This window comes from Dipodomys spectabilis, unplaced genomic scaffold, assembly GCF_019054845.1.
Source record: "Dipodomys spectabilis isolate Male_0828 unplaced genomic scaffold, ASM1905484v1 ptg000455l, whole genome shotgun sequence".
In the NCBI taxonomy this organism is placed as follows: Eukaryota; Metazoa; Chordata; class Mammalia; order Rodentia; family Heteromyidae; genus Dipodomys; species Dipodomys spectabilis.
In genome coordinates this window covers 209,282-226,434 of record NW_024871132.1, presented here as the reverse complement: position 1 = coordinate 226,434, position 17,153 = coordinate 209,282, and the positions used below count along the sequence as shown (strand labels likewise).

Sequence of the window (17,153 nt, the reverse complement as noted above, 5' to 3'; positions counted from 1 at the left end):
AAGGCAGAAAAAAAATGAGAATAGAAGCACACAAACTTCTGGGGAATATTTATTTGGTCTGTGTATGCTCCTAACATAGGCATTAGCTGGTCTCATGAATCATAATTTTTAAAATTTAAATCTTACAGTAATATTAGTACATTCACTTGTGATCTAATATAAATCACCAGAATATATTTCTTAGATGGGGTCTATTTTTTAACTCAGCATTGTATAGAGAGATTGAATAATTTGTGAAAGAAAAATGGTCACATTTTGATTAAACTCATCTAGCCAACTCATTGGATCAGCTCATAGGAGTAAAAATGACATGAAAAATCCCATCCTGTCTATACAAGGATCCAGTCCCAGCAGCATATATATTGTCATGCTTTACTGGTGCTGTGATTCCTTGTGTGACAAGCAAGAGGAAAAGGCTAATAACTATAAGGATGGTTAAAAGTTTGGGTTGATGACTAGATTCACTGCCTGCCCAGATTCCATCTCAGCAGGGCCCTCTTGGCTCATTTTCTTTACAGCTACTACATTTGTCTTCAGAGAACATTCTTAATTGGTCAATCTCCTGATGAGATTCCTGTCAAGCACACCTCACCCCTCACAGGACCAGCTGCCTCTTGTTTCACATCTTTGTAACTGCTTTTCTCCGAAGGCATTTGCAGCCATTCTTACCATAGCTTCCTATTTCCAAAGGATCAGCCTTTGATCAGAGACAGCAGTGGACTTGGCTTTTGTGTCCCTTGTTCCTTAGATATGTGGCCTCTCTGAGTATGTAGCTTTCTCATTTACCACCCAGAAAATTCCTCACTCATCAGATTGTAGGATTATATGTAAAAATGTATGAATAGTATTTCAATAGTACTAAGTCCTGTGCTATTCACTAATTTAGTTTTTTCTCCTTAATATATATGAAAATACATATTTCACAGTTTATTAAACTTTATAACCTTCCAAGATCATTTGTAACAGGAACTTTGTAAATCCCATGCTCCAGTTCTTTTCTCTTCTTCTGTTTTTAAACTTGTGGCCTTACTTCTTATGGCTAATGTTATAGCACTTGAGCCATACTTCTAGTTCTGGATTTTTGCTGGTTAATTGGAGATAAGAATATTGTGGCTTGTCTGCCTAAGCTGGCTTTGAACAGTGATTCTTAGATCTAGCATTCTGAATAGCTAAGTTTATAGGCAAGAGCTCACTAGCACCTGGTTCCTTTTATCTCTTTAATTTTCAAGTTTTTTAATAATTACTTTAGGATTTTGAATAAGCCAAAACTTATTTTATTTTGTTACTGATTGATATGTGTTGACATTTATGGAGTATGATTGAATAGAAGCTATATGCAACAGCTTGTCTCATTCGTGTCTGTAATTTAGAAATGTGGCCAAATTCAACTTAAAAAATTAACTCTATTAATTTCCCTTTGAAATATTAAAATACCCTACCAAGAAGTCATTACCTTTAAGTGCTCAGTAAACTTGGGGTACATTTAAAGTTCTCTTTTTCCTTATGAAACAGCGACTCTGTGTTGGAGCAGAAAGTATTATGCCCTGGTTAGAAGGTTTAGATATTGAATATATATTTTTTATTTAGGATTTTTTTTGGGGGGGGTCAGTTGTGGGGCTTGAACTCTGGGCCTGGGCACTGTCCCTGCACTCTTCTGCTCAAGGTGAGTGCTCTACTGCTTGAGCCACAGTGCCACTTCCGGTTTTCTAGTGGGTTTTTTTGGAGATAAGAGTCTCACAGACTTTCGTGCCCGGGCTGGGCTTTGAACTGCGATCCTCAGATCTCAGCCTCCTGAGTAACAAGGATTACAGGCGTGAGCCACCGCTGCCCAGCTTATTTAGGATTTTTTAATGTATTATTTTAGCCAGATGCCAGTGCTCATGCCTGTAATCCTAGCTACTCAGGAGGCTGAGATCTGAGGATAAAGGTTCAAAACCACCCTGGGAAGGAAAGTCTGTGAGTCTCTTATCTCCAATAAACTACTCAGAAAAAGCTGGAAGTGGTACTGTGGCTCAAGTGATAGAGCTCTAGCCTTCAGTACAGAGAGGCTCAGGGATAGATAGCACCCAGGCTCTGAATTCAAGCCCCAGAACCAGTAAAAATAAATAAAGAAAAAAAGAAAGATATATATTATAATAATAAAAACAATAATATATTATTTTAAGCTGGGCAACAGTGGCTCACATCTGTAATCCTAGATAATCAGCACACTGAGACCTAAGGATCATGAGTCTAAGCCAGCATAGGAAAGTCTGTGAGACTCTTTATTTCCAATTAACCACCAAAAAGCCAGAAGTGGAAATGAATCTCAAGTGGTAGAGCACTAGTCTTGAGCACGAAAGCTCAGGAATAGCACCAGACCCTGAGTTCAAACCCTAGGACTAGCACATGTGTACACACACACACGCGCGCGCGCGCACACACACACACACACACACACACGCACACACACACACACACACCAGTTGTTTTAAATGTTAACCTATTTTGGATAATAATACATTCATGTAGCTCAACAATCTACAAAATAGAAAAGGGAACAAAGTAAAGATCCGTAAGTGCCTTCATTGACTGTGTTTTCTAACTTTTTTATGTCTTAGCATTAGGTCCATTGATCCTCTTCTGTAAGGCAGAGGCAGTAGGATTACAAGTTTGAGGACAGCCTGGGCCTTTCTCAAAAACTCAGGTCTCTGTTGTATGCATTACTACACAGAGATCTCTAAGATTACTCTTTACTTACTGGGTGTAAACAGCTCACACCTATAATCCCTAGCTACTCCAAAAGCAGAGATACAGATGGGGGTTTGAGATCAGCCTAGGCAAAAAAATCTGCAAGACTATCTCCAGAACAATCAGTAAAAAGCCAGGCTGAAAAACTAGGCACTGGTGGCTCATACCTATAATCCTAGCTTCCTAATTAGGAGGCTGAGATCTGAGAGTCACAGTTTGAAGCCAGTTTAAGTGATTTGAAAGCAGTCTGGGGAAGAAGGTCTATAGACTCTTACCCCCAATTAACCACCAAAAAGCCAGAAGAGTGTGTGGGGGGAGGGGAGGCGCTCAAGTAATAGAGTATTAGCCTTGAGCACAAAAGTTCTGGGACTATGCCTAGGCCCTGGGTTCAAGCCCAGGAGTAGAGTGTGTGTGCGTGCGTGTGTGTGCGTGTGCGCGCACACACATACGCACACACACGCACACACAAAATAAACCACAAGGCTGAAATAAAATGGTGGAAAGCCAGCTGAATAAGCTAAGCAAGCCCAGACTCTAAGTTTAAACTCTGGGAATGGCCAAAAAAAATATTTATTTATTTATTTTAGTTTTATCATAGCATCTCTTCCTTCACCCCACTCTTGGTGACACCAAAACATTTGAAGGGAGATGAGTTGGTTGGCCTCCCAGTGTCTTCTACAAGATTTACAATGCTATAAAGTTACCCAATTTTTATTAATAATCCAGATGATAAATGTGGACCTATTACCTAATTAAATGGTTCTTAACTCTGTAACAAACTTCAGCTTTCCATAATTAGTAACAAGAATTTTTGTAGGGAGCCAGGCAGTGATGGCTCACGTAATTCTAGCTTCTTAGGAGGCTGAGAGCTGAGGATCGAAGTTTGAAGCCAGCCTGGGCAGGAAAGCCTGTGAGACTCTCTAATAAACTACTGAGAAAAGGCTGAAAGTTGTGCTGTGGCTCAAGTGGTAGAGCTCTCTAGCCTTGAGCAGAAGTAGCTCAGGGATAGCACCCAGGCCCTAAGTTGAAGCCCCAGGACCATCCACCACCCCCCCCAAAAAAAGATAGGAATAAGGACTTATAAGTCACTATTGAGATATGATTAAAAATACCTATTTGCATCTCTCAAAGACAGTTATGGCATAATCGTTGGCATAATTTTGTCATTCTCACCTTGCACAGCTTCTGCCTCTATACAGGAGCATGTAATTTCATATCATAAAAGTTTCCAAGGTCTGAACAATTCTGAAGCACTTCATCAAGAAGATAATTCTAGTATAGATTTAGATTTATATGTTTAGTTCCGTGAAAACTTCAATTTAATGTATAGCATTATGGTAATTAAAATACTAGCTAGAACCGTGTAAAAATTGTTTTATAAATTAAGCTACATGTGGGGGGAAAAAGCTGTTTGGGCTGTTCATTTTGTTAAATGCTGGCTGAACTGTTTCTATGCAAGATTTCCATATGTGCAGCAGTTTTTAAAGGTTGTATTTTCATGAGTGTGGTTTAATGCTAAACTATCTCACCAGTATGACACATTGGAACGTTTTGGCCTATACCCCTTTCTTTAGCCATATCGTCTCTAGTAATTCAGAGCCTGTCCTGTGAAAGGATATTCAAGATTGCTTTTTTATAAGTGTTGCCTGCCATATAAACTCCTCTACCATTTTTTCTCATTTCTCATGAGTTTTGTGCAATGTTGCATTCCTTAAAATCCTACCCCAAAAGACCTTAGAAACATCTGCATTCTTAATGCCTTTATTTTTCTTCAGTATTCATGAGTATGCAAAAAAATTGAATATTCAATAATGAGTGTTTATTCTCTTTTTTAAAATTATCTTTTAGTAGTTGTACAAAAGAGTTTCCGTTCAACAAATCAGTTTATAAGTATGGTGCATATTGATCAGTGTCACCCCTTCCGTCAGTCTCCCTCATCCCTCAAGTTACCTCGATAGCCTTAGGCTTCTTTAAGTATGAATTTGTTACAAACTTACCCCTTCAGAAGACACAGGTTAGTCATCTGAATTGTTCTTTGCACAGGTCATCTCTTTTCTCTGACATATATTTTGCCCAAGTAATTAATAATCATTATATTTTATTGTCTCTGCCAAGTTGCCATAGAAATTATTTACTCATCTGTAAATATTGAGAACCCCTTAGAACTACAAAATGGAGATTTATAATAAAGACACATGTGTGTCTTTGCTTTAAGACAGAAGCTCTGCTACTTACTAGTCGTTCATAAATAAATAGTTCTGGGCCAGTGTATGAATTTTCAATACCAGGCACACCAATAATCAGTCTCTCCTTATGTGCCCAAAACAGATTTCGCTAATTGGTTATCACAGGTTCTACACTCGCCTCCACCCCATCTTGGTATAGGATTGACCCTTGGACAGAAATTAAGGGACTGTCCAGTCTAGTAGATAAGAAGTATTTTATTCTTTTGAATTCACTGGCTTAATAGTTACGTGAATTGTCTTTTTGCAATACTATTCTATTCTTGAAAGAAGTTTTCAACAAGCAATTGAGGATTTAGTATATCTAAACTTAAGAAAGTGGCTCAAAGCAATACTGCACAGACCCAACAAAGAAACCTTAATGCTTAAAGTCAGTAAGATTGACTTCTTGTTTTTGCATTTAAGAATGTCTTTATCAATTACTTTGAGTTAGAATTGCTATTTAGTCATGAATTTTCACCTAAATCTAAAGTTACTTAAGGTTTATAGGAAAACGGAAAAAAGTATTTGTAGCTAAACTCACTTCTAATAGTTCACTTGGAAATTAATTGAACTTCTTAACATGATTTTTTTTTAAATAGAGTTGTTATTTTTAGATGTGAATTTGGACATTGGATCTGGACATGACACATGTGGAGAAACATCTTCAGAGAGTTACAGTTCTCCATCTAGTCCACGACATGATGGAAGAGAAAGTTTTGAAAGCGAAGAAGAAAAGGACAGAGGTTTGCTTTTAGGAAGGGGTGAAGGGAAATACTGTGTTCTTTCTTAAAATCAGATCCATACGATTTTATGTTTCTATAAACGTATGTCTTATATTCATTTTAAATTCATTACAGAAGGTATCTTAAAGACCTTGCTGTAGCAGTTTCTAGAAGTGTTGATGTTATAAACTTATTTCACTGCATGTGAAATGAAATAGGAAGAAAATAGCATCATAAGAAAATGTAGAATTAGCATATGAGGACTATATTATGTATATTAGTAGATGCATATACATTTATACTTTTAATGTCTTCCTGATCTTTTTATCATTATGAGATCCTTTTTTTTTTTCTAGTAGCAATATTTGTCTTAAAGTCTATTTTGTCTAATGATGATAGCCACTCCAGCTCTTAGAAGGGGTTCTAATTTTATGGTAGTTTATTTTCTGTCCTTTTGTTCAAACCTCTGTGTGTGTTTAAATATGAACTGTGTCTCTTGAAGACAGTATATAATTAGATCATGGGTTTTGCATTTAGTTTTCCTATTTTTGCCATTTGAGCTGAATGTTTAGTCCCTTTACATTTAATGTAATTCCCAGTAGGATGATTTAGGAATGCGTACTGCCTAAGTGTGAGCATAGCTTTTTTGATTCTCAGTATATGGGAAAGCTTTCAAAGCTCCCTATGGACATTCCATTCTCCACTTTCTCATTTTAAGTATTTTGATTAGCCTCTTTGGCTCCAAATGAAACCACCATCTCAGATAGCCATGTTGTTAAACACTTGCCACTGATTAGTTAGGACAAATGTCTTGTGGATAAGAGATTGTTGATCTAGTTGTGAACATGAGCTGTCAGACAGGTTCACACATTGACATTACAGGTTTGGAGAACTCCAAACTTGTAACCTTTCTAGTAACTGCTGGTACTCTTTATCATAGCTGCCATAATTCAGGGGCTGATAGTCAGCAAGACTGCTTCAGAAATGGAGAAATGGTAGGACTAGGGTAGGACAAGGTAAAAGGCCATAAGTTCCTGTTCTTAAGGATTTTTTTTAAGTCCTCAGATTGCTTTGAGCCTTAGTTCCTACAATTTGGAGAAAGTTGATTTGAAATTTTCCTGTGGTTCTCGTTGGTTTTAAGGATTGTTGGAGGCCTTTATTCTATCCCTCTGTAAGTGAGACCTTCTTGAAAAGGCATATGTTGAATAAGGATGTCATTCTTCACACATGTTGACATCCTGGTCATAAGGTGTATCCAAGCTGAGAGGCATTATCAAGTGATTTCTTTTGTAGAGATCCTTAGACCATCATGTGGTTCCTTGCTGAGCAGTCTGCTTCTATATTGCCTTGTCAGAGACCTATGCAGCTATGCTGCTACTTGGAAACAATTGGAAGTCAGATTTATTTTGTAGTTACTTTGTAGCGTGCCATGACTGCCACCAGTTGTACTGTCTCAGACATTTCTGCTCTGCAGTTTACTGATGAAAGAAAATGAAGATTTTAGGAATGAAGTTATTAGGAAGCTTGAGAGAATTTTTATGGTGTACCCAGAGTAGATGTGCCCATTCTGTTTCATTGAATACTATACTTGGTTTTAAAGGATATATGAATGGTTCTGTGATTCTTTACCTCACTCTGCAGATTTGGCCTGGTTGTCAAATACTTGGATAACTTTGTAGCATCCCTCTCCTCTATCAGACAGCATGTGTTTGCAAGCCTGTGTAGAGGAACTTGCCCTTTCTCATATAATCTCAGATATTAACAAATAAGAATGAGTCTTCCTTAGGTAAAAGATTCATTTAGGCCTGTCTAAACCCATATGTGTTATGATAGAGTTGATTATTTAAAAAATTCTGAGTGCTTACTAAGATTTTAATTAAATTTCTATTTAATTGTAATTAAATTCTAAGTGCTTATTAATCTTGTTTAATGGAAAGGAGTTTTGTCTGCGACTTAATGTTTTCCAAAGGCCATACAGAAATAAGCTCAGCCCTCTTAATATGTAGATGAGTGTAGCGTGCAGAAACCCATTTAGGACTGTTTAAAACCACGGTGCTACTTGCCTTAACTTCACACTCATAAACTTAACTGGTCATGTGAAAAATATTCTTTGGACATTATTTTTCCCCTTAATTCTGCCCTGGTGGGATGATACAGATACAGTGCCTCAAAGCAGTTATTGATTTGGAGATAGTCTTTGTTTTGCAAATTTTGGTAAGAAATACCCCAAATGTTAATCTACTATGAGAATTTGCTAAAAAAGACTTCAGTTGAACTTCTTCCCTCTTCAATAAATTAAAATGGTCCATTTAATATCATTGCTGATATTAAGTAGATTCCATTAATTTTAATTTGCTTTTAGTCCTGTTTTAACATTTTTTAACATCTTTCAATAAATACACTTTAATTATGTAGTATACTTCAACATTTTTTCTCTTTTGTGACAGTACTGGGGCTTGAATTTAAAGACTTCTTACTTTTGCTTGACATTTTTGTTCAAGGCTAGTATTCCACTTGAGCCATACCTCCACTTCTGGCTGTTTTTCGTTTCCCTTTTGACTGGTTAGTTAGAGATGAGTCATAGATATGTTTGACCAACCTGACTTTGAATCTAAATCCTCAGATCTCAGCCTCCTCAGTAGCTAGGATTATAGGAATGAGCCACCCGTGCCAGCTCTCAGCTCTTATTTGTGAGCCGAAAGATACGTAGATAAGCATGGCATTTAATGGTGTGGTCTCTGTACCAATCAGTGTGGTGTCTGGGTTGACCCTAAGTAAATGACTATGAATTAAACAGTGCCCACCTACTTTATAACAGAAGACTGAAATTGTTTCTGTATATAAGGGGAAGAGCAATGAACTAGTAAGACCGGTTTTCTGTCAGTTTAGATTTTGAATAAATGCAGTGCTTTCATATTTGCCCTTCTTCTTATGCCATAGATTATTTATTTTGTGACCAGCAGTAGCTTTAAATTTTCTTCACCCAATTGAAATATGTATAGTACAAATATTTATTTCATTCTTTAAAAACATGTCTGTTCCCTATTTTATAGGGAGCGAATGTCTATGCTCTACACTGTACCTCATATAATCTCCAAGTAACCTTTTGTTTTGTTTTTGTGCCTGTGTCCGCATATTTCTTAAATATGCCATAGAAAGCCAGGAATGAGAGGTCAGCCCGGGCAATTAGGAAACATAATAGAGGGCACACTCAAACTTTAGAGTTCATTTTTATACCTGAATTTCATTTCTAGCAAGAAAGATGAGAGTTCAGTTTGGGTTAATATCTATTGGGTTAATATATATAATTTTTTTTTTAAGATACAGACAGCAATTCTGAGGATTCCGGAAATCCATCAACAACCAGGTTTACAAGTTATGGGTCTGTCAACCAGACTGTCACTGTCAAGCCACCTGGTCAGATTGTTTCACTAGGAAACGAGAATGGAAACATTTTAGAAGACCCCCTGAATTCACCCTTGAACTCACCCAAGTACCCGCATATCCCTTTCATGCCAGCGCTACACTGTGTCATGCACAATGGTGCCCAGAAGCCTGAGGTTGTTATTCCTCCACCCAAATCTGCAGATGGCAAAACAATAGGGATGCTTGTTCCTAGTCCTGTTGCTATTTCTGCAATAAGAGAGTCTGCAAACTCAACCCCTGTTGGAATCCTGGGGCCAACAGCTTCTACAGGAGAATCAGAAAAGCACCTTGAATTGCTGGCCTCTCCGCTGCCTGTTCCGTCGGCCTTCCTTCCACACAGTAGTACTCCTGCTCTACACCTAACATTTCAGAGGCTTAAATTGCCACCACCACAGGGATCTTCTGAGAGTTGCACAGTTAATATCCCACAACAACCAGCCGGAAATCTGAGCATCGGGTCACCAAACACTGCCTTTATTCCTGTCCATAACCCAGGTAGTTTCCCAGGATCTCCTGTGGCTACCACGGACCCCATCACAAAATCTGCATCCCAAGTGGTAGGACTAAATCAAATGGTGCCTCAAATGGAGGGAAACACGGGGACAGTCCCTCAGCCTACCAATGTGAAGGTAGTTCTTCCAGCAGCTGGCCTCTCAGCCGCACAGCCACCAGCGTCCTACACCTTACCAGGCTCTCCCCTTGCTGCCAACGTGTTACCCACTCAGAATTCTAATGTGCTCAACACAGCAGCCACTTCTGCCCAGCCAGCAAGTGCAGGAATCAGTCAGGCCCAGTCCACTATCCCTCCCGCAGTCCCTACCCATACCCCAGGCCCTGCTCCAAGCCCAAGCCCTGCTTTGACACACAGTACTGCACAGAGTGACAGCACATCTTACATCAGTGCTGTGGGGAACACGAACGCTAATGGGACGATAGTGCCACCCCAGCAGATGGGCTCAGGGCCGTGTGGTTCTTGTGGTCGAAGGTGCAGCTGTGGGACCAATGGAAACCTTCAGCTAAATAGTTACTATTATCCCAATCCAATGCCTGGACCAGTGTACCGAGTCCCGTCGTTCTTCACTCTGCCATCCATTTGCAATGGCAGCTACCTCAACCAAGCACATCAGAGCAATGGAAACCAACTTCCTTTTTTTCTGCCTCAGACTCCATATGCAAATGGACTAGTGCATGACCCAGTCATGGGAAGCCAAGCCAACTATGGCATGCAACAGATGGCAGGATTTGGGAGATTCTATCCCATATATCCAGCACCTAATGTAGTTGCCAATACCAGTGGTTCGGGGCCCAAGAAGAATGGGAATGTCTCCTGTTACAATTGTGGTGTAAGCGGGCACTATGCACAGGACTGTAAGCAGTCGTCCATGGAGGCCAACCAACAAGGTAATCCCAGTAACTCCCAGAGGACTTGTTTTTGAATTCTCCTGTTCGTTTTTCCTTCCTTTGTTGATTATATGATTCTGTCATAGAAAGATCTGCTTGTGTGTTTGTTTACAGATGTCTTCAGTGACATCATAAAGTGCAGCCAGAAAAGTCTAGATTAGAGCAGGTCACACACAGTACAAGTCACGTCAGAAGGAATAAACTAGAGACTCTTTTCAAGGAATGTAAGGGGAATTGGAATTCTATGGTATAATTCTTGCTTACAGCCTTTTTTTTTTTTAAGCTCTGCCAAGTAAGCAGAATTCAGATACTGAAAACCAGGAAGCAAGCCAGTGATTTGGCATGCAAGGCTTAGAGTAACTCCAGCGTCCGCTGGCCTCACCTGTATGTTGTGCTAGCCTGTTTCTTCCTAAGGACTGTATAAGAAGAAAAAGTCCAAAGTGCTATTGCATTATAAAAGAAAAACAGTTAAACACTGGCTTGGAAATAAGAACTTGAACTAAGTTCACTAAAGTACCAAATTCAGTGTTTTCCTCAAGCCGCTCTCATTCACTTCAATTTGGCCTTTGGTCCTTTCTCCAGCTCTTAATCTGGGTGTGGGGTGGGGTGGACGAGTAGAGTTGGGAGTGCGCTGACTTGTCATTCGTAAGGGCAGATCAAGTTTGATACAGCTTTAGTTTGAACCTAAAGCACAAGCTTGATAATACCTTTTTTTTTTTTTTAAGTAACCTATTTGCAGTTCAGAATGGTTTTAGTGCTAAACTAAAGAAGGTGCCTTCTGAAGCGTATGCCCTTCAGATGGCTTGACTGGTTTGTCATGCATGTCATTGTCAGAGGTGACTTAGCCGTTCTGTCTTTCCTGTTTTAGGCACTTACAGACTGAGATACGCACCTCCCCTCCCCCCTTCTAATGATACGTTGGATTCCGCAGACTGAACCACGTAAAGCTTGCCTGCTTAGCACACTCCGGTGTGGGATCGCGGGTGTGGAGGGGAGGCGAGGAAAGGTATTTTGTTTTTTGTCTACACATTTCTATGCAGTTGGGAGTTTTCATTTCTCTTGTACCAATGTCCAAAATAAGAAAGAATGAAATGCTTCTGAGCCTTTGGTCTCCTGGTTCAACAACAGGCTTCTCTGTATGATACACGGAACTCACACTTCCAGACGAACTATCAAAAGGAAATGTTGACGCGTGCTTTGTTTTTCACTGAATACTTGCTGTGTGCAATGTTTACTGAATCTTCAAAACTGTGTATTTGACCTTTTTTTTTTTTTTTACAACACTGGTAACAGTCATATGGTTTTGAAAAAAGAAACTGCTTCTTCCCTTGCTTTTCTCACTTTCACCCTAAACTATACTTCTCTCCCACCCCCCTCAAAGCTCTCCCTTTTCCCTGCCTTGCCCATGGCAGGGGCGCCCAGTGGTGTATTGTCCGCACCTCTGTAAACTGCTCTGCAAGTAGTCCAAGGGCAAAACGTTCAACCTTACCTTATGGGAGAAACCAAGTTCCCAAGACAGTGTGTATATACGTAAAAACAGCATCCCATGAACACATACACGCAGTGCTTGTGTCCAAACGAGAACAAGGAAGAAGTCAAACCATAGGAAGCTGAAACGTGCATTTGAAATGGACAAAAAACATTTTCTTAAAAGGAAACGACTTTTCCTTCCATCATACTCCTCTAGCCTGTTGCTTCAGAGAGACAGCGTGAACACACTGGTGTGAATGTTCTCTGTGTGCTTGTGTTTGTGGCGAGAGACGACGGCCAGTTCTACGCGTCGTCCACCATTGTGTCCTGCTCAAAGACACTACTTGAGTAAATATTTCTTCTTTTGCTGTACCAACTGTTACAGTGTTACGTTGTGTTTGAAATAAGTGTGGTTTATTGCAATCCGAACAGAAGCTATGGGTTTCCACAAAGTCAGGTATTTGTCCCCTAACCTGTCTCTCGTAGCAAAGTCACTTTTATAACCGTTTACCACTATGCTTGATTATAATGTGAAAGACTGAATTCTGAGTGTGTCGAGATGGTATTAATCATGTCAGTGTCATGTCACTAAGTTTAATGCTGCTGTTCTTAAAAAAAGAAAAAGTTTTGTTGTTGTTGTTGTTGTTTTAAAAAAAAGCCAATCTATGTACTTAATTGCTTCCAGGTAATTTTTGATTTCCTAAAGTGCACTGAGGTTATCTGGAAGATGGAGTGTGATTCTTGGTGACTGCTGCTCTCAACAGCAATGAACAGCTACCACGGTGTAGTCATTGTTTTAGGGGTGAGGGCCCTGTTGTCCCATTCTTAAGCACGGCAGGAAAGACGCGTCTTTGTTGTGGAGGGTTGTGCTGGTGTGTAGCGGAGGAACGTCATGCTTGGTCTTGGGTCAGAAGCCTGACATTGCTAGACAGACAGAAAAACTTGAAGACAAAAAGCAGCTCACTTGGATGCTTCTGAAGTGGCATTTCTATTTATAGCACCAATGTACATTGTGAAACTTTCAGGGTGGGGAGCTACAGGAAAGGGAAAGGGGGGAGAAGGGGCAGATGAGAGCTTTAATTTAGAAAGAAAAAATTCAAGCAAAGGAAATTATTTTGATTAAATATATTTTATTTGACCTGGGTATTTTTGGACCACATTATTAAATTGTTAAGCTGCAGTTGAGTTGCTCAGGTGAGAGTGTTGATGAGCCACGTATGCGCAAGCGCAGTGCGAGTCACTTGCCAGTTGTACTTTATGGAGCTTATTTTATGATTTAAAATACTGTACTGTACATAGGAGGTATGTTGCCTTCTCCTTATTTGTATGTTTACCATATACTTTGATATTTGAAATGTTATGTACTGGAAAGGCCACTTATATTTCTAGACAGATTGGATTTTATGCAACCTTTTTTCCTTGAATTAACAGCAATAAAAAAAAATGAAAAACAGCAAAAGAATTGTTCCTTATTGTAAATTTGTAAAAAAAACAAAAAACTAAAGATAGACTATCATGCATGGTAATTTTGTTTTTTTAAGATCACCCCATCTCTGTAACCTGGGCAGTAAGTCCCAACCCTGTTACTACCTGGCTATTCTTTAGTTATTACCTCGGATGGCACCTCCCGCGTAGGCCGCCTGTGTGACCACTGAAAGAGAGGGGCTTTATTCCTGTGTCTGTTGAGCCCACACTGGGCCAAGTCCCTGTCATCCTGCAGCGTCGATTTCTGGCTTAGGACTTCCCTTGCCAAAAGCATAAAGAGCTCTTAGCTTTGGTCAGCTAGGCAACTATATTGGGGGTTTAGTAATGAATATCTTTAATATCCCAGGCCTCCAGACCATCAGTCATTTCTGAATCAGTCGGTGGAGACCAGTGTGCTGTTCTTCCAGGCTCCTCCAGCAGTGCTGTCTCCCTGCCCTCCAGAAGGGCCAGGGCCAAGGGCAGTGGGCTGCTGTTGGGAGGCGTCTGTGGACAGTGCATTTCAGATGAGCCTAGCCTGTGTGGAGGACACCAGCTGTCCACAGTAGCCGGAGGTCCGTCACACGGGAGCCACCGTGAGGTGAGCCAGGAAGTCTCCAGTGGCGTTCCTGTGTTCCTCACCACACTGTACAAGGAAACTCTGTTCTAAATTATGTTATTCCTGTGGGATTTTTTTTTCCGTTTCCTCATCTCATAATCCCACTAAATATCCTGCTTATTTTTGCCTTTCTTGAACTTTAGAAAAGCTCTTTTTGAACCTTCAGGCACTGGCTGGACTCATCTGACTCATCTGACTTTATAGTCCCAGACATGTTTGTTCCTGTAAGGTTTTTGTTTTTTACACCTTAAAATATTTTCATGGTGTGGGGAAGAATACCAGTAAATAATTTACCCAGTATTTCATCAGTGGACCTTAGAATGGTCTCAATCCCTCCTTCCCTTCCCTTCTTCTCCCTCCCCCCCCCCCCCCCCCTTCCTCCCTGCCATCACAGACTAGGCTTCTGGGGACTTCTTTCCAGCAATCTGCTGGTTCCTATGTATAAGAGTTTGCTGGGTTGTACAACATGTAGATACTTAGTTTTCCAAGACGTGCTGTACTGTTTTCCACATGATTGACAAATGACTAGAGCATAGTAGAGACCCCGACACCCTCTAAGAAGATGTCACAGATGTGTGCGATGCCAGGCCCGGAGCGTGCCTCTGGGAGATGTTGCTATGCGTTCTCATGGGGAGGTGAGTCGAGCCAGGCTCCCAGTGTGGCCAGGGTGGCTGTTCACCCTTGAGAAGAGACTGTGTGGTGATCAGAAAACGTGTACCGCCTGTGGTGGCGGTGCTGTGTTGTTGGGAGAGAGGAGAAACAGCACCTTAGCGAGTGGAGCATAGATAAAATAGGGGCAGAGAATTTGGAGGTGGTTGAGGCTTAGAAGTTACCAAGGTTTAAGTAGAGGAAAGGTCATTTTCACACTGGTATTTGAGGACACAGTTGGAGAAAGAAACCCTAAAAGTTCAGAGACAGTTCACAGACAGACGGCGGCTTTTGCCTCTGGCGAGGTCCCACATGAGGAATTGATTTGGTGAAGCCACCTTAGAAAAGGCTGGACGTGACCAGGAGAAAGAACTTTGGACTTTGAACTTCATTTTCCTAAGATAAAATGAGTTTGTTTTGAAATCATGGTTATAAGGATAAATGAAATAATGTATGGGAAAGGCCCAACAGAATGAAGTAATTCCACAAGGTATTCAGAAGTTTGTTGAGTCCAGTTTTGATGAACGGGAGGATTGTGATTCCAAGAGATGGGGAGAATGTGGTTGTCTGGGAGAGACGCAGGTGGCAGTTCCCTGGGTGGTAAGGACGCTAACAGTTGCTCATTCTGTTCATGCATGGACAACCCCTACTCTGCAAGATCCTGTCGGGTGGAGAACCGACAGGATAGGCCTATATGCAAGGCTTACTTAACAGTTAGCAGCTAGTATTTAACCCATGGGGTCAAGCCTGGAAGACTGCTGCTGATGACAAAGCATTCTAAGGTTGAGTTTGTGCACGTTGCTATGGCAGTTCAACACCCCCTCCCTTCTTTTCCTCTTCCTCCTTTCATCTAGAAGGAATGCAGCAACACTGACACACACACATCTCCATTCTCTCCAATAAGGATCTCGTTAGTGTCCGAGATGAGTTTGGAAGGGTGCTGGGTGAAGTGAGGGAATGGGTGCTCTGCCTTGAGACATGGCCACGGTACTCCTTGTCTCCCTTCTTTGTCCTGGGTGAGGTCAGCTGTGATGAGTGGTCCTAGGGCCCCAGAACTGAGCAGCAGGTATGGCCTGGGGGGCGAAGGTTGTTTCAGTGGCAATGTTGGCTTTCGTGTTGACCTTCAGCAGAGAGGGCCAGCCCGTGTTGGGTAATGCTGTTTTCCAGGGCCCGCATCAGGTTCCTAAAGTAATGTAACATCAATATTTTATGTTAACTGCATACATATCACAATTCTTGTGTCTGTACGTGCAAAAATAACCTTTGCCAGGTTGCAGAAAATTCACAAAATTTTGAAATACTGTCCTTGGAAAATTTAAACTCTCTTGATCAGCACTAGGTTACCTACTGCCGGAACTTTGTGTGCACAGCTCCCCTATCAGTCTTGGAAACACCGGGACAGGGCAGAGAGGGGGTGGGGGGCGGGGTTATTATACCTTTTCCTGTTCTGGGAAATGGAGCACTTCATGTGGGTTCCTGCAGTCACCTTCCATCTTTGGTGACTTCAAGCCTGGGACACCAAAAGCTCTTAACCCCCAAGTTTTGCGGCTTGACACTGAGAGTCGGGGTTGCAGGCTGGGTAAAGTGGGGCTTGCATGGCTTTTCATTGTTTTTCTTTTTCCTCTTGCAGCTTCAATTTGATGCACTTAAAAGGTCTGGGCAGGCCTCTCACGGAAAGAAATTGCTCATTGGAAAGCAATGCCACCTGGTGGTTGAAGAAGACAGTGCAAGCAAGCAAATAATTTTCTACTGACCTAATTTAGAGAAAATTAAATGTAAAAGAGAAAGCATTGGAGATTGTCAGCCTGTACCCAAAACCTTTAAGAATGCAGGCAGATGGCTGTGGAAGCGATCTGAGCAGTCTCCTCTTCCAGCGTGGTGTCTTGAGTATCTTACAGCCGTGGATGGTACTCTGGGCTTTCTCCCTCGCACTTCCCCTCAGGCCGTTCAGTTACCACAGCTGTAAAGGGTGATAAGAGCTTCTTGGTTTACTGGTGGAGCGTTCAGTAGCCAGGGAGATTGACAGTCCTCAAACACACGGTCATGAAGGCAGGGCCTCAATTTCAGTCTAGTGCTCTGGCCCCTTCCCACTATTACTATGCCCACAGGAGTGTAGTAACTGAACTGTGAAGCCCCGCCTCCCTGCAGGGGTGCCACACCCACGTGGCCTTAGACTCCTGGTAGATGGCCGCCGGGCTGGGGTATGCGCATGGGTGCCACGCAGGTCCCGTCGTAGTTCAGTATGGTGTCTTCTCAGTGTCTCTTGAAGGCTTTGAGAACTTTCCAGAAACAGGAAATCTTAGAACCTTGAGAACTAAGCTGGAAGCCTTTGTCTTGTCAGCAATCCAAGGACTGTCAAGCTTGCCTGTATTACTAAATGGAGGTTTTAAACATGTGCAAGTATCCTCTACTGTAACTCTGGCTTGTAAAAGCTTTTATTATCCATGTTTT

The 17,153-nt window shown here is 41.2% G+C and overlaps 1 protein-coding gene across 4 annotated transcripts in view; it reads left to right on the top strand.

Annotated features, from left to right (window-relative positions):
* Nucleotides 1–12,907, top strand: part of Zcchc2 (zinc finger CCHC-type containing 2) — a 49,499-nt gene extending 36,592 nt beyond the window's left edge. For 2 of the 4 annotated variants that reach the window (XM_042668544.1, XM_042668543.1), the window contains exons 12-14: nt 5,570–5,698; nt 8,999–10,504; nt 11,373–12,907. In XM_042668544.1, coding sequence (XP_042524478.1) covers nt 5,570–5,698; nt 8,999–10,504; nt 11,373–11,440 — 1,703 coding nt within the window. In that variant the 3' untranslated portion in view covers nt 11,441–12,907. Of the gene's footprint in view, nt 1–5,554; nt 5,699–8,998; nt 10,505–11,372 lie in introns of all 4 variants that reach the window. The other 2 variants (XM_042668542.1, XM_042668541.1) reach the window with 1 other exon arrangement.
* Nucleotides 12,908–17,153: the final 4,246 nt, after the last annotated feature.